The sequence below is a fragment of the Coloeus monedula genome, assembly GCF_965178545.1.
Source record: "Coloeus monedula genome assembly, chromosome: 22".
NCBI classification, from domain to species: Eukaryota; Metazoa; Chordata; class Aves; order Passeriformes; family Corvidae; genus Coloeus; species Coloeus monedula.
This window is the reverse complement of record NC_138802.1, coordinates 2835455-2857160: the sequence shown is the minus strand read 5'-3', so window position 1 is coordinate 2857160 and position 21706 is coordinate 2835455. Positions and strand designations below refer to the sequence as shown.

General features: G+C 47.4%; 1 protein-coding gene across 1 annotated transcript; it reads left to right on the top strand.

The window, feature by feature from the left end:
- The first annotated feature begins 2251 nt into the window (after positions 1 to 2251).
- Positions 2252 to 20765, top strand: PANK4 (pantothenate kinase 4 (inactive)). Its single transcript, XM_082295746.1, has 19 exons — positions 2252 to 2404; positions 5021 to 5103; positions 5564 to 5772; positions 7209 to 7392; positions 7925 to 8017; positions 9199 to 9352; positions 10055 to 10236; positions 11639 to 11720; positions 12828 to 12928; positions 13551 to 13706; positions 14521 to 14633; positions 15099 to 15186; positions 16428 to 16579; positions 17016 to 17071; positions 17589 to 17638; positions 18814 to 18921; positions 19077 to 19177; positions 19641 to 19709; positions 20258 to 20765. Exons 1-19 carry the CDS (start codon positions 2287 to 2289, stop codon positions 20469 to 20471), a joined length of 2313 nt encoding a protein of 770 aa, XP_082151872.1. The 5' UTR covers positions 2252 to 2286; the 3' UTR covers positions 20472 to 20765.
- Positions 20766 to 21706: the final 941 nt, after the last annotated feature.

Below are 21706 nucleotides of genomic sequence, written 5' to 3'. Positions count from 1 at the left end.
CCATCCCTCCCACTGCCTTTCCCTTTGGGACAAACTCCAGCCGGCGCTTCCCCGTGTAACACTTTTCTCCTCTCCTGCCCTCCCAGCTTTTGCAGCTCCTGCCAAGAGCCCGCAGCAGGATTATCCTGACGGGCAGTGCCCCAGAGCTGCTCTGCAATTCCCGTTCCACGGGCGCAGGAACGCGGGGGAAGCTGAGCTGCCACTCCCGAAGGTCACAGGTGGCACCTGGGGACTCTGGATCTTCCTCGGCACCCACCTCCAGCCACCAGCCTCCTGCAAAACCAGCAGCACCGAAGCGATTCCAAAGCCTCCGGAGGCCTTGGCAGTTCAGGTTCCGTGATTCATGGACATTTGCCCGTATTCCAGAGGAGACCGTGACTTGCTCTACAAGTCGCCCACACTCCTCTCATGAGTAGGGAAGAATGTTTCCCCTTTGCAGGGCATTGCTCTGCTTGGATGTGAGCTCCCCTTCTCCCAGAAGGACTGGAACGATCCCACCGCGTGGAGAGAAAGTTGTTCTGAGGGAATGTGAGCTGTATCCCCCTGCTGGGAGGGCTGGAGGGGTCGTTCGGAGGGGAACGACGGCTGTTCTTAACCTCTGCGAGGTTGTCCTTGTACCTCTGCTGGGAAAGCTGTAACCCCTGGGACGGTCAGAATTCCCAAAAATGTCCCTGTGGGAGGAGCCTTTTCCTCTGACTCCTCGGGGTCCCAGGGTATCCACACCTGGAATGCCCTGGGGTCTGACCGGACACGTTTGGGAATCTGGCCTTCCCACGGTGCCATAAGGCGTTCTATAATATTTATAGTCTGTACTGAGCATGCTCTGAGAATGGTTAAACCATATTCCAAACTATGTAGAGGAAATTCCTCGGGATGTCTTGCTCACGAGCCAGGGCTGTTTGTGAGGTTCAGGATGCGTGTGTGCCTTTTGTAAAGGCAAGAGCTCGTTTTTATGTCCTTATAGGACTGAAAGTTACGGCTGTGCTGTCGATTTTACGAAAAATATTTATCAAAGTCTTTCATGAAAGGCAGGTGTATAAATTTTATTTGCTTTTTTGGTACCCTTTTGCCAGGGGAAATGGGAATTTGTTACTGTCCTTGGAGGATGTTATGATGTGTTCTGTGCAAGCTGCACCAATGTATGACCTGTGCCAGAAGTATCTTGAACGTCAGAAGTTGCAGAAACTTTTAACGGTCAAAAATAAATAAAAATCTGGTTAATAAACCTAGTTATTCTTTTTTTTAAGTAGTTTTTACAGCTGGTTTCCCTGTGGTCAACGGACATGAGACAGATTTCAGTGAAAGCAGAGACATTCAGAATTGACACTGAATTTCCCCAGCAGCTCTGTGTCCATCGGGACCCCCTGCAATGCTGTTTTCCACAGCTCAGGAATATCAAACCCCAGCTCTCTCAATGTGAAACAAAAATAACAGCGCTCCCGAGCGCCAATTCTCTGGGAATTCAGAGCCAAGAAAGGTCACTGCAAGGGCGAAAAAAATCGTGGAATGGTTTGGTTGGGAGGGACCTTAAAGATCATCTCATTCCGATCCCTTGTCACAGGGAGGGACACCAAACACAGAAAGTACTTCGGATAAAGAGATGAAGTTTTCCAAGGCACCTCATGGCACATTTCACATTCCTGGGGATGTGTCCGGGTCACAAAACTCTTGGAAACACGCAGGCGGTTAAAATTCAGGGGTTTGGCTACAGGGAGCACGCGTGGGGCTGCTCAGTAGCTCTGTGTATGTGCATCGGTGTCCTGGACCCCCGGCCCCCCGTGGGCTACCGAGGACCCCCCCCCGGCCCCCCGTGGGCCTCTCTGCCCTCCCCGGGGGTCTCTCTCCCCATCCCCCCCCAGTTCCTCCCCCAGGGTCTCATTGACCCCTCCAGGGCTCTGTCCTTGTCCCCCCATTCGTTCCTCCCGGGGTCTCTCCCCGTCCCCCTCCCTGTGGTTCACCCTTCGAGGGGCCCGTTCCCCCCCAGTTTTTCCCGGGGGATCTCTCTGCCCTCGCCGGGGGTTTCTCTCCGCATTCCCCCCTCTCCAGTCCCCCCCTCCGGGGTCTCACCGACCCCTCCCCGGGATCTCTCCCCGTTTCCCCCCCGCTCCCCCCGGGGTCTCTCCGCCCCCCCCCCGATCCCCCAGGCCCCGCCCCCGCCGGTGGGCGGGGCCCGCGCGCGCTCCCCGCCTAACCCCAGCGCCTCCGCCTCGTTACCATGCAGATTTATGCGCATACATTTGCATGCCGATAAGGCCGAGGTGAGGGAGGGAGTGGGTCGCGTTCAAAATGGCGGAGCGGGGCGGGCGCGGCAGCGGTCACGGCAGCCTGGACAAGAGCATCACCCTCCCGCCCGACGAGATCTTCCGCAACCTGGAGAACGCCAAGCGCTTCGCCATAGACATCGGTAACCGGGCGGGGAGGGGGGGGCCTACGGGGAGGGGGCGGCTGTGGGGAACGGGCGGCGGCTCCGGCCCCCGTGAGGGGACCCACGGGGGGCCGGGCCGGGCGCGCGCGGGGCACGCTGAGAAGTGTAGTCCCCCGGGACGCGCGGGCCGGCGCGGGTGGGCGCGGGCTCACTACAGTTCCCGGCGGGCTGCGCGGTGTGGGGGGCGGCGCGGGTCACGATGGGAATTGTAGTCCCGCTGCCGGGTGCCGGCGCGGCGCGGGCGGGGAGCGGCACTACAGGTCCCGGTGGGCCGCGCGCTGGTAACGGGCCGCGGGGAGCCGGGCGGGGCGGCCCGGCCGGGGCTGCCCTTGGCGGCCAAGGGGGGACGGGGGAGAGCCCGGGGGTCTCGGCCGGACCGGCCGGGGCGCGGCGGGGCTGGGGGACATTGGCTGCACCCCTCAGAGCGCGCCGGACCCGGCCCCAGTGCGCCAGGCCCGAGTGCGGAGCCCCCCGCCCGCTCCCCGCCCCAGGCCGCGGCCCGCGGGATGCTGCGGGTGCTCCTCCGGTTCCCGAAACCGGCCTGGAAGAAGCAAAAAGGGCCGGGGACGGTGGCTGTGGCGCTGCCCGGGCAGGGCGGCTGCAGGGCTTGGCGTGGGTCGGGGGCTGTCACTGCTGCCTCAGTCACCCCCAAAAACACCCGCTGCCCCGTGCCTGCAGCCGAGCACCCAGCATTCCCGATTTCCCACATCCTGAGCCGAGGGACAGGGTGACACACGTCGGGGTGACACCTGCGCGCCACAGCCGGGAACTGTGCAGGGACAGGCTGAGCCTGTTCCCAGTTCACCCGTGCAGCGATCTGCAGTCGTTCTGTGGACACCCACTAAGCCAAAAGTGCCAGTTCACAGGTTTTCCTTCCGTTTTACCGTCACAAGATCAGTGGAACTTTTTAGGAGAAAAGCCGGGAGAAAGAAAACCAAGCCATTATTCCTTGGGTGAACATGGCTCTGTGTGGTGGAGACTCAGGGGCAGTGGGAAGAAAACCTGCACCATAACAGAGAATCTTGTCGTGTCACCAGTTACTTCAGCCCCTCAGAAACTGCTGGTTCCATGCCTGTTAAAGTAACAGCCAGAACTGGCCCTTTGTGCGGGTCAGCAGGGAATTAGAGTCGTGGGATTAGTTATAAAACCTCGTTACATGTCTCAGCTGGTGTTCTGAATGGATTTAAGTCTTTAAAAACTGGGAGAGGAAGGGGATAATGCATAAAGCATGGCTCTACATACCGTGGATCTGGTGATAAATTCCTGCTGCACCTGTGTCATTGGCAGTGTAAAGAACGTGACATTCCAGCACGGGCTTTGTGATGCCCCAGTGTGGAGGGAAGCTTTTCCATAAAAAGCTGTGCAACCCCTCACCTCTAAGCACCAAACCCTCACCTTTTAGCAGAACAGACTGTGGGTTATGTTTACCAGAAACTTCAAAGCATTGGCTGGGACACTGAAATCAGATCCAAGGTCAGGGAAGCGTTATTGCTTTTGTTACTATAAGTGTCTGTCCATGGTCACTCTACATTGACCTCACTTAAATTTTTGGAGTAAACTGCCTGTTTTTCTCCTACAGGTTGCAAATATTTTACTAACAAAAAGACTTGAGCACTGTGGAAGAGCTAACAGTGTTGTTAGGAAGGCAAAGCTACACACTCTAAGGACGATCTTGCACCTCTGCTGCTTCATTTCTTGGTTATTACTAGGCAGCAGAGTGCAGTGCCACTGAATTTAGCCGTTATTTAGGATTTAACATTGCCAGGTTTTTATTTTCTTTCAGGACTTTTAATGTTAACCCAGTAGTAGGTCAAAGTTACCTTCAGACCTGGAGCACTGAACAGTGTGGTGGAAAACAGTGAAGTTATTCAGTGTAACCCCAGAAATTCACTTTTGCAGGTCAGATGCAAAGACAGGGCAAGGGGTTGAGTTGTGTTTCAAGGGGAGAGTTGAAAGTTTTATTGCTGTGAGCAGACTGGAGGCCTGAAGAGGGTGATGAGGCTGCTGTGCTCAGACTTGCACATTGGTAATACCTCCAGCTGCTGTGTGCTTGAGAAACATCATCCTGAGCATTCCTTACCCCAAAGCCAAGACCAGTCATGTGAAATAGTTACTGAGTACAGAGGGTCATTTTCAAACCAGCCATGAGCTTGCAGACTTGTCCCTAAAAGCAGGATAAGAATATTTGTTAGCTGTTGCTGCTGAAACACTCTGTGCACGTGGGGTGCATTGCTCAGTGGTGGCAAAGCAGCTGAGAAAATCCTGGTACAGATTTGGGGGGGTTCCATAAAGTTTCCAAACAAGGTAAATAACAGTGTTATAAATACTGATCTGGCTAATTAAGAATTTCCACTGCTCATCTTCATCCCACATCAACTGGGCACAAGCTGAATTTATGGAGCTTTTCTGTCCCATGGTGCTCTGGGGTTAACCACACCAAGCAGGTCCTCAACAAAGGTTCTTTCTGCATTTCCCTTAATTCTGTCTGGCTTTTACTGAGGAGACCTTGAGAACCAAGAGCTGACATAAACATAAGTTCTATTGTTTGCTCCAAGGTGAAGAATTAATCATAACTTGTCATCTCTTTATGAACAGGTGGTTCATTAACCAAGTTGGCTTATTACTCAACTGTACAGCACAAAGTGGCAAGAGTGAGATCCTTTGATCATTCTGGAAAGGTGAGAATTCCATCAGGGATCATCTGCATGTGATTGACTCACAGGAGTGAGGTTCTGGACTGTGTAGAACAGAAATTGTATCCAAACCCATCTAATAACTTGTTCTATATAAAACTTCTTGGGAAGTGTTTGTATTGCCAGGTAGTGTTTGAAATATTTTTTTTTCAGACAGTAAGTGTGGTACTTTTGTAAAAAAACTCTGCTCCCATGCAGACAGAACTTTCCTCACACAGAGGGATTTCCTGCATGTCTGCTGCATGGGAGAATTGATTATCTCAGCTTAAGGAGAATTAAGATCTGTGAAACTCTATTCTTCTTTGACATAGCTTGAGGTGTTCTGTTTAATGGCATTAACACAGTTTCAAGGGGAAAAAAAGCACAAGTATTGATGTTCAGTAGTTCAACATTTAACCTTGTACCTCCAAGAATGTTCTCTAAGAAATCCTTTTCTCTTTTAAAGGACATAGAAAATGAACCTTTGTATGAAATATCTGTTCAGGAGGAGATTACAGCTCGACTTCACTTCATTAAATTTGAAAACACTTACATTGAAACCTGCCTAGATTTCATCAAAGACCATCTTGTCAATACAGAGACAAAAGTCATCAAAGCCACGGGTGGTGGTGCCTATAAATTCAAAGACCTTATTGAGAAGAAACTGGGGTTGAAGTAAGTGGAACTGCTTTTTTTTTTCTGTAAAGAATTAACTTACACCTACTCCAAAAGCTTTTATCATTTTCCTGGGCATGCTCAGAGGTAATTAGTGTGACAGTCACTTATTGTATAGCTCCTACCTAAACTTCATGCAAAGGCTTACAGGAGAACAAAGGGCAGTCCCATGAATTTACAGCCTCATAAATTTACTGTTCAAACACCAAATACTAAAAAGCTTACACTGAAAGCTGCCTAGATTTCATCAAAGACCATCTTATCAATACAGATCAAAAGCCATCAAAGCCACAGATGGTGGTGCCTATAAATTCACACCTTCTATGCTGCAAGTTTACAAAAACATTAATTTACCCCAGTATTAAACATCACTGAGGAGAGCTTCAAGGCACCTCTGCTGCTGTGATCTGTGCAGTACATTCCTCAACCCCTGAGGGCCTGTGCTCATCTTTAACACTGTTTTTGCAAATTACTTACATCTCCTGATAAGCTGGACTCTGTTATCTGTTTTTCACACCAGCCCCCTTTAGTACCTTACTGGCTGTTACTAATGATCAATTGATCAAGACAAGGAGGCAATTTCCACTCTTATCTCATGTGGTGCCCCTGGTTTTGGTTTTTATTTGGTTCTGACATACTCAGTTGGTCCCCAGGTCCAGCCCAGAGGAGCTTCTCCATCCTTGCACACACAAATCATCCTGTAGTAGTTGAGATGAGTTTGTGCCTTGTTTATGTGTTTCCAACAGGCCTCCAGATATTTCCTGTAAGAATTTCCATAAATCAGTAACAGTGCAGAGACACAGAAGCTCACAGAAGTCAGTGTGTGTTAGCTGACTTATCAATCATCTTACCTAAGTTTTGTGTCACATTCCCAGACTCCACACTGGGGATATGTCCTGTTGTGAATCCTGCTACTCTTGTGAGAAGTCTCTTTCTCTGTGTTTGCTAATCCCAGCTGTAGGCTCCTCCCAGTCCCTTGAATCTGTCATAAACAAGTAGTGCTGAAATGTCGAGGGGGCCTTTTGTGCTTTATTAGGAGGCAGGGGCGGAACAACAGACAATTATTCCATGTTGGGAAATTGTTTTCTGAGGTTAATTTCCAGCTAAGCTTCCTGACCTACTTTATGGCAGGGGTGCACAGACCATGAAAGGAGCAGGGCAGGAAAGAGCAGTGTAAACAAGCAAACAGGATTATTTGTAATGACAGCGTGATTACAGTTACTGTGTAACAGAACTCCAGACTGCAGTTCTGGCATGAGAGGGGAGCACCAGACCATGTGCTGCAGATGGAGGTTTCATGTTTCCAGGGAGCTGGGCTTGTGCCACGTGGTGTGAAAATTCCGGTCTGCAAAGTCTGTGTAAACTGCTGCTCCAAAAGCAAACTGCCTTATCAGGAGGGCTGGCACTGTTATTTAAGGCTTTTTCCTCCCCCTCAGAGTTGATAAGGAAGATGTAATGACCTGCCTAATTAAGGGGTGCAACTTTGTGCTGAGGAACATCCCTCACGAGGTGTTTGTGTACCAGAAGGATTCAGACACAGAATTCCGGTTCCAGGCAAACCACCCCAACATTTTCCCTTACTTGCTGGTGAACATTGGCTCGGGGGTCTCTATAGTGAAGGTGAGTGGTGGCTAAAATGCTTTATTGGAGATTTAATAAAGGTGATCTGAAACCTCTCACTGGTTCAGATTTGTACTTGTTTCTTCTTGATGCAAGGTTTAAAAAGAAAATAGTACTTTTAAACAAATTTATTTCTATTTATTATGGAGTTATGAATGCTTTTCCATTCACTACAATAACGTCTTTTTAATCACATTTAATTTGGTGTTTAGAGAAGTGGTTACATTACCTGATGAGGACAAAGGCTGTCAGATCAAAGTGATTTTTGATGTCTGTTCTGTCACACTGTTGAACAGACCAAGTGTAATGTCTATATTTAGCATTATTGGCTAAGAATTAAATACAAAGATTTCCAGCACTTCTTGTGGTGTGACTGTGTGCAACGTGCCCTTCTCACCTGCCACTTCCACAGTGGAAGCTTTCCGCCTCCACTGAATCTGGTGTTCCAAAACCCTGCACACTGTGACATTTAAATCTCTGTTAAACATCCTAATAGGACTTTGTAAATAAATCTGCCTTGTGTGATTGACAGGTAGAAACAGAAGACAAATTCGAATGGATTGGGGGCAGTTCAATTGGAGGTGGAACCTTCTGGGGTCTTGGAGCTCTGCTCACCAAAACAAAGGTACCCACATGTCTCTTTTAAGGGGGGTGGAATTAAATCAAATGCTGGGAGGAAGCCTGAAATGTTGGAATATTAGGTAACAAGGCTGAGTCCTGGACTTGTGTTCATATTTTTGGCTCTTCTGATGCATAAAAGGAAGCTTTACATGCAAAAAGGTACTAATGGAATACAGGGACAAGAATTAGAAGATGCTTATTGTGACCAAAAGCAATCCTGCTTGGGGCTCAAGGACAAGGGATGGACAAGAGCCTCCTCAAAGTGGCCTGGTAATTTTTTATTCTCTTTTCAACTTCAAATGCCAGCCCAGTTCCTGCAATATTGTCTGCAGAAGAAGGCAGGGAGCACACAATTGCTGCAAAATGCCTGGGAGCAGAGAGGAGGATTTTTGTCTCATGGTTGGGTTCTTGGTTGCCAACGTGAGTTTAAATCCTGAGCTGATGATTTGCCAGAATAAGGCCTGACTTAGCTGGGCTGGCCTGAGCAGGACTCTTGCATCATGCTGGGCTTCCCAAAGAGCCATGTGGCTTAAATGAGTGTCCTAAATGTCAGCAGTGTAGGAAAAGCTACAGTTACATGTGCCCCAGCTAAGAAAATGTCAAAGGGGGGGCACAACCTGGGTTGTGCTTTTTGTTTGATGCTCCTAAAGAGGAAATCTTGGAACATGACAGTGCCTGCTCTTAATTCTCTCTTGGTTTTGTAGAAGAAATTCGGGTTAGCAGAGTTAGAAATTAAGTATTGGGATAATGCAGCTTGCCTGCAAGTTTAACTTCAGGGACGTTGACACATCCTGCAACAGTAAAGGCACACTGAGACTTTTTTCTCAATCTTCTCTTTTACTGTGCTTCAGGAAGACATAATTCTATTTTCTCTTAGTTCCTGTGTTCCTGACTTCCAAGATAAGGGATGCCATGAGGCTTCTGACTGTTTTTTATGTGCTGACCCACCCTAGTTTTCAGGGGAAATTCAACAAAATATCTGCAGATAAGAAAGAGGTTGATTGTGGTGTTCATCATTGAAGGAGGTCCACTTAAGATCTGTCTGTTTGATCTGATGGGGACTCTGGATACATCCTTGTAATCAGAAATAACCTGTCTTTGGCTGGCAGGGTTAATTCTAAGACTGGTTTTGGTCAGTGAACTCTGGCCCAGGTCAGCTGCAGTAACTGTGCTTCTCACCCTCAGAAATTTGATGAGTTGCTGCAATTGGCCTCAAAGGGCCAGCACACCAACGTGGACATGCTGGTGAAGGACGTGTATGGAGGTGCCTACCAGACCCTGGGGCTCAGTGGGAATCTCATTGCCAGCAGCTTTGGGAAGTCCACCACAGCAGACAAAGGTACTGGGATGGAAAGGATCTACCCAAACATCTCCTCTGGCCCTTGGGAATCAACTTCATACTGATCTAACAAGTAGAGCTTAAAATAATCACCAGCTTCTTTCATGATCTTGTGTTTTGCCTGCAGAATATTGATTAAAAATATTTTCCAGTCTGCTTTATAAGCAGACATTTAAATTTTCAGTTTGGGATTGCCTAAGCCTAGGGAAAATTAAAAAATAGCTGTCTGGTTAGCCCGGTGTTAATTGATTCCTGTGGGAAATAGATGTGGCCTTCTGGGCTCCAGAAGGGCCTTTTGGCAGTGTTTTACTACAATTTGCAGTTTATTTGCAGTATCTTAGTGAAATACTTGCAGTGCATCTCAGGCCAAGAGAGATGGATGAACCCTCACCCGTGGTTCCTAGAGAGAAGAAATGGATTCCTGCCATCCAGGAAGTTTTTTTCAATAAATGTTTCACATAGGCTTAGTGAGGGTTTTTTTTTTTCCTGATATCTTCAATCAAATCACACTCCTCCTTGTTTGAAGTACATTTTAAATGTGAGGTTTTTGCAGGGGGGTAACAGTTTTCATCTCCACACATAAAGAAAGCTGCTCAAACCCTGGATTTATCTTTCCCCTACTGCAGGTTCAGTTAGAAAAGCACGGTCCCTTGCAGCTTCCTCAGCTGTGTGCAATTTGCTTTACTCTTCCTTCCCTTTCAGAATTTTCCAAAGAAGATATGGCCAAAAGTTTGCTCCACATGATCAGCAATGACATTGGTCAGCTGGCCTGCCTCTATGCCAAACTGCACAACCTGGATAAAATCTATTTTGGAGGGTTCTTTATCCGGGGCCACCCCGTCACCATGCGCACAATAACCTACAGCATCAACTTCTTCTCCAAGGTAAGGAAAACACAGGGCTCCCTGCAGCAAAGTCACATTTTAGTTATTTTTCTAGGCTATTGGGATACCTTAATAAAAGAATTTGCTCATGAAGTAAGCTTAGAAGGCTGCTCCTTAGGTAGGTAAGGCAGGGATGTGTTGTGGGAGGGGTGAAATCAATGTGAAATGCCTGGGAGTTGTGTCTGGCCCTTTTTCTCTCTCCCTACCTCCCTCCCTCTCTTTCTTTATTATAATTTTTTGATTGTCAGTCTGTCTTGTAGCTCCAAGTAATGAGTTTTCACTGTGTTCTTAGATAGTCACCATCATTATTCAATTCCTCTTGCTGATTTGCATCTTTCCACCCCCAGGCCGTGCAGCGTGGGGTTGTTCTGCTGAGACAGTTGGCATCAGTGGGGTTTTGTTATTAAAGAGAAAATCAAACCCCAAATCAACCAAGCTGAAGTTCTTTGCAGGTTTTGAAGCTGTGGAAAATACTGAAGATTTTTGACTAGGAAAAAGGTCCAGTCCACAAGCTCATTAATGGTTGTTACAGGTAGATTAGTCCTGCACTTTAGGAACTTTATAGAGTAGATGACACCATTTTTTCTCATCTCAGTGCTTCGTGCAAGAGGCTCCTGTGTGCTGCATTTTCCCCTCTTTATTTCACCATTGCTGTTCCTTTTTGTAAAACTTTGTTGAGTTCCAAGAAAGCTATTGCAAAACTGCAGCTTTAGGTTGTTGTAAGAGACACTTTGCCAGGGATTCAAATCCAAATGTGAGCTGGAGCTGCTGTTTCCCTGTGGCTCCCCTCAGGGTGAGCTGTTCCCACAGTCACTGCTGATTTCCTTGGAAAAGGCTTTGTCTCACCCAGCCTAGGAAAGCTGAGGGGCCCTGCTGTGAGGATGCAGGGTTTTTCTCCCCAGCACTCCTGTATTTTACATTAATAATTGAATTATTTGGGTGGGGGAATGCTTGCCTGTGGGTAATGCAGTGTCTGAGTGCTGTTGAAGAGCCGTGGAATGAAATAAAGACAATGAGCAGTGTTCCAAACGTGTTGGCTGCAGTGGCACACACTTCACTTGGGAATCACATGACCTTGTATTTCCAGCCTGTTGAAGCAAGAGGAGTTGAATATTCATGGAATGATGCAGTGGTGTTTTCCGGGGAAGGCCTTAGAGCACACACCACTGGTGCATGGGTGTTTTCCAGCTGTTTGATAACTGGGGAATGATGTGTGTGAGCAGTTCCTCCCCGAGCTGTTCCAGAAGCACCATTAAAGTTGCTGAATGTGTGAGAATGTAGCACAAATGACTATTACCATCTTCTAGTTGTTTCTCTTAAATTAAAGTGTGAAACTAGTGACAAAAGAAGTGCCTGTTAGCCCTCAGGGACCATCCAATTGCAATGTTTCATATTGTGGCAGGGAGAGGTTCAGGCATTGTTCCTGAGACATGAAGGCTACCTGGGAGCCATTGGGGCATTTTTAAAAGGAGCTGAACAAGACAGTAAGTACAGCACTGCTCTGTTCTGTATATGCTGTGTTCTGAAATGTCAGTGTACTGTCCAAGTTTCTCTTTAAGAGGCTGCATGTAAGCTGTTGCCTAAATAAATCCATTTGGCACTAATAAACACAGATGCTGGGCTTTGGTTTTATACGTTCTGGCAGGGACATCTTAATTTCTCACTGGATTTCCTGCTCACCTTTGAGAAGGCAGCAGGACTGGGCTCTTCTCTTCTCTGCACTTCTGCCAAGAGCAATCACAGCTCTAAATGCAGAAACATGGGTTTGGTTTTCCCCTCTTTAAGAAGCCACTTCTGAATTCTTTTAATGTACTGAAGAAGACCAGCATCTCCAAACTGTGTTTGTTTGAGAGTGAAAAGCCTCACAGAGGAGACCCTTCTGTCCAGATCCCTTGGATCCAGGGTGCTTTGGTGGAATTCTGCCTATTTAGTTTTCCTTTTCCCCTGTTGATGTACTGGCAAGCCAGGTGGTACATTGATTATGGTGGCACAGCCACAGGCTGCTATGGGTACTTAGTTCAGTAAGTATCAAATACACCTCTAAAAAATGGATTTGGAATTCCTTTCCTGCCCATTTGATAGAGATGGGCAAGGAACCAGCTACTGAGGAATTAAAGACATTGCTTCTGCAGCATGTACTGTACATCTGAGCTCATTAAACTTCTCTCAAATAAGGCAAATCTAGAAATAACTTTAGTGTTTCTCTGAAACTTACATTGTGCTTTGAGAGTTCTGTAATTCTATTTTGTTAATAATGGATCTAGATTTAGAAATAAGAAATGCTCAGTAATAGTGCTTTGAAGGCATGCTGATTGATGACAAGGAAAGGGGGTTAAAAAGAATTATTTTAGAACTTAAATTGTCTCTTGTCTCATTCAGGTTGAAGTTCTTTGGAGCAGGTAATTCACTGAGTGGTTGAAACATCTCTTTTGGGGGTTAGAGGGAAAAATTCTGTTTGCTTTTAAAGACAAGGGGAGCTGGCTTGTGTAGTGCAGCAGCTGCTCAGAGGGATGCTGGCTCTAGACTCACTCACAGGAGTATTTTCAGTTTTATTTTCAGATTATGTGTGTCTGTGTCTTTCTCTTTTCTAGATCCAAACCAGTACAGCTGGGGAGAGAATTATGCTGGGAGTTCTGGGCTTATGAGCACATCCCCTGATGTTTACCCCATGCAGAGAACACGGAGTGGTACAGTATGTGCTGTCTTTTCTACACCTGTGTGTGTTCTCTTAGCAGTGGTGACCTGGAAATAGGTCATTATTCTCCAGCTGGTTGCTTCTTGCCCCTGGGACTCCTGTGTGCCCAGAGAAGTGACCAGTCTGGTGTCTGGTGTGGTGTTGGATGCAATGTCTCCTAGAACAGACTGGCTGCTGCTTTGTCTTACTCTCCTTCACCAAAGTGGAGGGAATGTTTGTCTCTTACTCTGGAGCAGCTGGATTTTGCTGCAGCTGAAATACCTCAGAATTTGGAATTTCATGTTCCACCATCATTAAGCAGCATTAATTTGCTTCCTATGAGAGGACAAATACAAGATTGGACAGAAGAGCACAAGCCCAGTCATCTCTTAAATTCACTGACAGTGCAGCAATTTTGATTTCTCAGTGGATAATATTTTCGCACTGGATAATTTCTGTCTGTGGGGTGGGCATGGATAAAATAATCCACAGAGGGAACTGGATTATTTATGGTGATCTATTGTCTGCAAATCTGTCAGTCTTAACTGTGGCTGGACTTCTGCAGCCCTTGTGCTAGTTTAATTCATTGTGAATTAATTTCTGAGTGAGTTCTAATCCATCTCTTTCCATTTTCCTCTAGTTTGATATGCTGGAAATGGACAGATTGGAGAGACCACTTGTTAACCTGCCACTGCTGAAAGACCCCTCCACCTATATCCCAGACACTGTTGACCTCACAGATGATGCCATGGCCAGAAAATACTGGCTCACCTGCTTTGAGGAGGCACTGGATGGGGTGAGTGTCACGAAACAGTCTTGTTTGGGTGACACAGGTATTTAGTAAACAGATCTTCTGTGAAGCACCATGTTTGTCCTGTAAAACATTCCTGCTGTTTCACCCCTCTGAAGTGCAGCCCCTCTTTCCCTGTAACAGAGGCACCTGACTTTGTCCCAGTCCCTTAAGGAAGGGTTTGGCCCCTTCAAAGGCAGAAATGTTCTTCTGTGATGCTTTTTTTTAGCTTCTGAAAGGTGTTTTCAAAGCATTTTCTCTATTGAATGGCAGTTGGACCTCTCTGTACAGAGCTTCAAGCAGGACAGTTACACAACCAAAGGCCAGAGATCCTTGGGTTGTTCCTTCTCTGGGAGCAGTCCTGCTGCCTCACAGACAGTCTTCGTGGGAAGAGCACAATTGAATCAGACACAAGTTATTTTTTTCTGCACTGAAGCTGATTCAGGCAGTTCACTGGAGTAAACAAAAGGAGAACACAAGGGGTCGATGTGCACCATTAAATTTCTGCCTGTTTCTCCTTTGGTCTATGTGCAGTTATTTTTTCCCCTCCTCTAAGTAGTTAGAACTTGTGCTTCATTTCTGAAAGTACAGTCTGGAAAACAAACTTTAAATCTTCTGGGATGAAAAGACACATTAAAATTGTTGTTTACTGTTTGGAATGAAGGGAAGTTGGGAGGTGCTGTGTGGGAGGGAGCAGCCGGGCTGCAGGCACAGAACAGGAAGGCAGATGGAGGGGTTATTGCTCAGACTGAACTTCACATCAGTTACAAGGAGGAAGAGTTAATTTGGTAACTCCAGTGTTGCCTCATTTCTGTGCCAGGTGGCAAAGCGAGCTGCAGCCAGTCAGCCAGACTCTGTGGATGCAGTGGAGAGAGCTGAGAAATTCCGCCAGAAATACTGGAATAAGCTGCAGACACTCAGGCAGCAGCCCTTGTAAGTGTCTTTATTTTCCCTTTTGCATCACTTGCTGCTTCTGTCGAGCAGAGCACAGGGAAAGCCCACCCAAAAGTTAACCAGGTTGTGAAGCAGAGCAAACAAAGCCAAGCAGGCTGAAGGCTCAAGCAAGCTGGTGTGCCAAACATCAGATCCTCTGCACAGAGCTTTTGGATTTCATGTGTTGGAGTTGAACAGAGAAATTAGATCTTGGCAGAAAATTTGTTATTAAAAATTTGTATATGGTTATTAAAAATAGCAGCAGGTTAATTCTGAACATCCTCCCTCCCTGTATTTAAATAATCTTATTGTAGATTTACCCCTTAGAGCCAGGGTTTAGCACCTGTGACTTTCAGCTGTAGTGCTTGTGTGAGGGGCTGTGACTTATGGAGGAGACAGAGGCAAAAATAACGTTTTCTGTTTGAAGTAATTGATTTGTTTTTTGCCCCTTCTCCCTTTTTAAAGTGCATATGGTACCTTAACAGTCAGAAGTCTCTTGGATACAAGGGAACACTGTTTGAATGAGTTCAATTTTCCAGATCCCTATTCCAAGGTGAGTTCAAGACACTTTTCCAGTACTCTGAAACTGTACAAGTGATGGATGGCTCAGAGGGGAGGGATGAGGAACCAGTTCCTGCACTGGCTGTGAGCAGCTGGGGGAGGAGAAAGAGCGCTGGGGAATAAATCCCTTCACCTGAACAGGCTCCTGGTGAGGATGATCACCAAAATATCCCCAGCTTCAGTTGCCTGATAGCCCTGAGGAGCCAGTGTTGGTGCCAGCCCTGCTGAGCAGTGTGTGGTGGCTGTCACCAGGCTCTGTCACCAGGCTCTGTCACCAGACCCTGCTCTAATTCACTCCTCTGTGGCTGCCTTTGTCACTTGTGAGATGCTCAGCACTGGGCTGGAGTGGACACAATGCACAACCTCCTGCTCTTAAAACCATTCATTGCCACTGTGCAGCTGTTTTCTCTCTGTATTTTCTTCTGTGACATGAAGTGGTTGGGGAGAGGACATTTGAGTCAGTAGTTCTCAAAAACAGTTTTCTGTAGGTCCATTCCTCACCACTGGTTTATGTGACATACAAATAATAACAGTGCCAGTGATTGGTCTGAGACTTTTTTCCTGACTATTGACATATTTCTGCAAAATACAGAGGAAGTTCTCCGTGGCTGCACTGTCTTCACTCTGAAAAAGGGGTAGAACACATGTGAGATGCCCTTTGCTTATGTTTCCCTCCGGTAATTCAGACAAGTTACTGCCAAAACAAGATTTTGGTACCCAGAATCGTTTTAAATTTCCTAAGAGAACTCACCCTGTAACACTGATCTCACCAAAGACAGAGCAGAGAAAAAAAGGGGAGAGCTGCTGAGAATTTGGGATGATGCAAAAAAACCCAAAAACAAAACCACCCTTCAGATTTTGTGGCACTGCTGGTGGTGATTTCCTGGGGTTGATGCATCATGTTACTGCTACAAGGTTTATGTGTGTCCACTGTCCCATTCCCCAGCTTGCTTGAGATCTGTTTCCCAATCTGCTCAAGATCTGTTGCGCCTCTAACTTGCTAAGACAAGTAATTCTTGGGCTATAGATCATATCCTGGCACTCATGAAGCTTTTTATTAGAATCCAGGAAAGATTTTTCTTGGTCCTAAGCACGCTGACAACGGTAATTGGTTGGTCCATGAGAGACCATGAACACAGAGGAGATGCTTGAACGTGGCCTTGGGACTGAGACAGCCAAGGATGGGTAAGAAATTTTGGTCTGTAAATCCAGTGTTTCCTGACTGTCTTACAGGTAAAGCAGAAAGAAAACGGAATAGCCTTAAAGTGTTTCCAGAGCGTGATCGAGTCCCTGGACTCCCTGGGCTGGGAGGAGAGGCAGTTTGCACTGGTGAAAGGACTGCTGGCAGGGAATGTCTTTGACTGGGGAGCAAAGGCAGTCTCAGAGTAGGTGTTACATCCTTTAACAGCACCCTTTAAGCTACAGAATGTCCAATTGTGGTTTTTTTCTAAAAAATTAAGTTCCCCAATCTCCCCATCAACCCTTGTACAGCGCTGTTACACCCTGCAGCTGGTTTAAGTCATGACATTTCATGGTGCCTTGCAGACCCAAAAATGTCTTTTTTACCTGTAGCCTGCTGCCTGCAAACATCTACAAACATGTACATTGCTGAGGCTGTTTTTTCTTAGCATAAGAGCTCTGATTTAATGTCCTGATGAGCCTTTTGTTTTTAACATGAGCACAAAATACATTTCCCAGTCCTGGGACCCACAGACACCCCCAGTATAACCAGTGCAGTCAAATTGCTGGGCACCAGCTAAAGAAATGTTGGTGAGATGGAGGTGTTGAACTGTGTTGCCCTTTGTTTCTCTCCTTTTCCAGTGTCCTGGAGTCTGAGCCACAGTTTGGGTTTGAAGAAGCCAAGTCAAAGCTCCAAGGTAAGGGGAGATCCGTGCTGGTGGTTGGAGCTGGATGTTAATGAGGGAATGGAGTGGGAATGTTTGGGGGGGTTCTGCTGCCCCAAATGATGACAAGGAGTCATTAGGGCTTGTGAGAGTCATCTAAATGCAGATCCAGAGTTTGGGTGGAATGCTCCAAAGGAATTAAACCTGCAGACTCTCTCCTTAAACACAGAGATGGTCCCTCACTGTTGTGTCCCTGCCAGGAAACAGTGTCCTGGGGGGTCCAGCACCCCCAGCCCAGGGCCCAGCTCACTCCACTCCAGAGCTTTAGTGTGAAAATCCCACTCCAGGCCTGCTCTCATGGAGCCATTCCCATAACTGAGAGCTCAGGAACTCTGTGAACCTACACATTTAACATTCCAAACCTGAGCTCAAATGCTTCAGTGTGTGTAGCATGAACCTCCTGCTTGTACCATGTGCAGAATGACTGACTGCTGATAAGAGTTAGTGGCTGTTGATAAGAAATGCTGACACTGCTCTGTCTGTGCCACAGAACGTCCCTGGTTGGAAGATTCCTACAGCCAGTGGCTGGAGCGACTGAAGGTACGACCGTGGGTGGCCCTAAACCCACTAATTAAACACCTTAATCACCAAACCACCTTGGGAATCCTGGGGTTTGAACAGAACTCTGTTCAGACAGCCCAAAACAAATGCCAATAATTCACCATAAAGAAAGAAATAAAGGAATTAGTCTAACACTTGGTTACTTCCCAAGCTGCTTCCCTGAATTCCCACTGGAGCCCAGCTGCTCTCAGAGCTGCTCCAGAGCCTCCCCTCCTTACCAGAGCACTTACTTCCATACACCCAGACTCCTGAATTTAGAAACCCAAAATGTAGTGTTTTGAATTGTTCCTCCCCCTGAGTAGCCAACTAAAACTGGTATTAATGTAGGAGCTTGCTGCAAGTAATTAACTTATCAATTAGCAGAGTTGTGGCTTTTTTTTTCCCCATGTAATCTCTTTTACCAGTTAATTAAGATTAATTGAAAAGCTTTTGTGTCTTCGTGTTAATCTCTCTGTTGGAAATCGCAGCCTAAAGGTTGGGGATGAGCAGACTATGGCAAATCATTACATGCTCCATCCTAAAACAAAGCACCAGCTAATCTTGGGTAACAGGGATAATTAGGGAACTACAAGCACTGCCCTGACAGTTTTTATTAAGAATTAAGCATTTTTCACTTCTTCTGCCAGTATGAACTGGAGTGAACTAAGTGTCACAACATCAGGTTGAGAACAAATGAGAAGGTTAATGGAGAATAGGCACTGTCTTTTCATTTTAGGATGTCCCTGTCCCCACAGTCCATCCTGCCCTTCTCTGGCAGAAGGGAGTCCTGTTCAGCCAGCACAAGGCTGGCTTAAAACACTCTCCAAGGTAGGTCCAGCTGGCACCCAGCACGTTCAGGATCACAGCCTGATTCTGGGGTTAGGCCTGGCTTGAGTTGGCAGGTGGAGGTTTTATTGCTGGAGTTTGAGAGCCCTGTCTCAAACACAGCACAGGAACTCGAGGCTGTTTTAAACCCCTGTGCAAAGATGCCATCAGGGAGCCCCATAACTCCTGTTTGTCACTGGTGTGTGCTGCGAATTTGCTGCAGTCCAGACCCAAAGGCTCAAGCGTTCGATGGTATAAAATGTGGGGGTTTGGAGGAGTGGCTGTGAATAACAAACTGTTCTCTGAGGTGAGTGGTGCTCTGTCCTGAATGCATTGGTTTTCTCTTGCAGGAGGGTCCCCCTCATAAATGTGCCTTAATTTTCGCAGATAACAGTGGGATAGACATAATTTTAGGAGTCTTTCCTTTTGTCCGAGAGCTCCTTTCTAGAGGGACAGAGGTGAGTGGTTTCCTTGTGCATTCCTGTGGAGTTTTGGTAACTGCTGGAAGGTGTCACTGCCCACCAGCAGGAACTTCTCTGCCAAACTGGGAATAATCCAAACGCCTGGAATGCCGGAGCCTGACTGTGTGACCTCTCCTGGCACCTTCCCCCAGGTGATTCTGGCCTGTAACTCTGGCCCTGCCCTCAACGACGTCACCTACAGCGAGTCCCTGATCGTGACCGAGCGCATCGCGGCCATGGACCCTGTGATCCAGTAAGCACCAGTCTGTCACACCTCCCTGGGGAGAGCAGATCCTGGGCACAGCCTGCCTTTGTATTGCACTGTTCAGTAGCATCTGTGGCCTGCAGCCTCAGCCCAAGGCAGAGCTTTACTTTCATTCAAGTGAAAAATAGAGAAATTGGGTCTTTCTGGCACACCCATAGTTCTGTTTCATGTTGTGTCTTCCCTGACAAGCACTCCAGCTGCTCCACCAGGAATTTTCTATGCTAATAGAGGCAAAATCCGTGTATGTCACACACAGAGTGTCCCTGAGAGAGGATGCAGGGCTGACTGAGCAATCCTTGTGCTCAAGGAAACATTGTGTTTCCTGGTGAAGTCCCTGCAGCAAAGAAAGCCTTTGTGAAAGAGGCTTCAATATTCCTGCTTCTCTGGCTCATTCCCAGATGTGCAAGGCCCTGCTGAAGCAGCTGTTTATTATTTTTGTCTTCTTGAACAGCTCTGCACTGAGGGATGAGAAGCTGCTGTTGGTTCAGACGGGCTCCAGTTCCCCATGCCTGGATCTGAGGTAGGTGGGCAAAGTGCCACTTTGTTATTTGTGCCCCTCAGCTGCAGGATGGTCAAAGGTTTGGCTGTGGAGCATCCCAGCCAGCCTTCCTGCTGGAAATCACATCTGCACACCCATCAGGAGTTGCAGCGTGTGGATTTAGACCTGTGACACTGCTCAGGCCTTACAGCCTTTGGCTCTTAGTGAGGTGTCTGTGTTCAGGACACAGCTGGGTCAGGAGCAGGTCAGGTTATGGCAGATGTCAGATCCTGTTTTTGGCAGGTGGCCAAAATCCCCTGGGACAGAAGCATCATTTCACCTTATTTAACCTATCTCCTTCTGCTCAGTTCTGCTCTTGGGGACAGAACTTTAAACCCCACGCTGGGTGCATTTAAAACAACGTTTCAATCAACCTCCTTGGCTTTCAGGTGCCCTTGGCAGTGGGCACCAGTAACTTGGTGCAGAATCCCAGCTGGCAGCTCAGGGCAGCCCTGGGCTGCAGTTGTGGCTGCAGGTGGAGGTGCAGGTGGAGGTGCAGCTGAGGCTGCTCTGATCACGCTGTGTTGCAGCCGCCTGGACCAGGGCCTGGCGGTGCTGGTGCGGGAGCGGCAGACGGACCTGGTGGTCATCGAGGGCATGGGCAGGGCCATCCACACCAACTACTACGCCGTGCTCAGGTGTGAGAGCCTCAAGCTGGCCGTCATCAAGAACTCGTGGCTCGCTGACCGCCTCGGGGGCAAAATCTTCAGCGTCATCTTCAAGTACGAAGTGCCCTGTAAATGATGGAGCTGGCACGGCCGATGGACTTGCACTAGTTTTACTTTAACTGTAAAGAATGTATTTTTATTACAACAGGGAAAAGAGTTCACAGGAAATTCCGTATTTATATTGTGCTTTTGTGACTTAAAAAGCGACAATATGATTCACTCTATAGTCTACACACTCAAATATATATATGTATATCACTCATTGTTTATTTTGGTGTTTATTTTAATGCTGCAGTATTTGTGATGAAAAGACTTTATTTTTTTGTTCTGTGAGACATTCATATAGAAATATATTTAAATGTCAATGAAACCTTTTTTATACATCTCTGCCTACTCTGCCAGCACTGACACAGCATGTACCAAATAGTTTTTAAGTGCTAAGTGAGCCTGATGTTGCATTTTCAGCTTTTAAACTTACCTACATCTCTCCTGCTCTGTGCAGCGCAGTTGATGGGAGGGCTGATCCACCTTCTCACCCCACAAACGTTGCTCAGGCTGTGTCTGAGCAGAGCTGGTGCAGTCTGAGATAAGGACCAGCCCTGGTTTCCCAACCCTTGGAATCCCTTACCCCATGTTTGTTCCCATTAGCAGGAGGCCTGCAGCTACACTGAATTCCTTCACAGCAGCTGGAAGCTGAGTCTCACTAAGTTGCCCTCACAGGGACGTTGCAGTGCTGGATTCAGGATCACCCAGGACCTTGCCAGCCTGAGGGCCCCTGGTTTCTGTTGCCTTCAGTTCTCCCTGCTGGGACTGACAAGGATTGGAGTCTTTGTTCCTGCAGTGCAATTACAGCCATTCCCAAGGAACCCAATTTGCTTTTTCCCTACTTCAGCTGTGCAGTAGATAAATGGAGTGATCTAACCAGCAATTTGCCCTAACATTTACATGGCTCAGTCATCCAGCTCTGAAAGGAAAAACAGCTTAATGAGGAAAGTGTTTAACATGCAGCTGAGAAAACTGTGCCCCTGAACTTCCAGCATTCTTTGGGAGCAGGAGAGTGATGCAAAACTCCCTCACATCTCCCCTTGCAGGGGCTCTGGGGCTGGGCTATGTTTGACTCATCCCCTGCTCTGGTACTGATAGATTTCCACTGTCAGTCCTCAACACTTGGGCAACAAGAACAAAACATTCTCTGTCACCAAACAGTGCTGATAGATTATTCTGTGATGGGAAGGGACAAAGGCCAAGCCCTGCCTGGCACTTCTTAGCTCCAGTGGTTCCTTGGTGGCAGGGGCTCCCTTTCTCAGGTTT

Bases quoted from the DNA above. Each gene is read 5' to 3' on its own strand.
- PANK4 (XM_082295746.1), top strand. From the start codon at position 2,287: ATGGCGGAGCGGGGCGGGCGCGGCAGCGGTCACGGCAGCCTGGACAAG. The intron at 5,104-5,563 runs GTGAGAATTCCA...TCTCTTTTAAAG, and splicing joins CCTTTGATCATTCTGGAAAG to GACATAGAAAATGAACCTTT. The intron at 17,639-18,813 runs GTACGACCGTGG...TTTCTCTTGCAG, and splicing joins AGTGGCTGGAGCGACTGAAG to GAGGGTCCCCCTCATAAATG.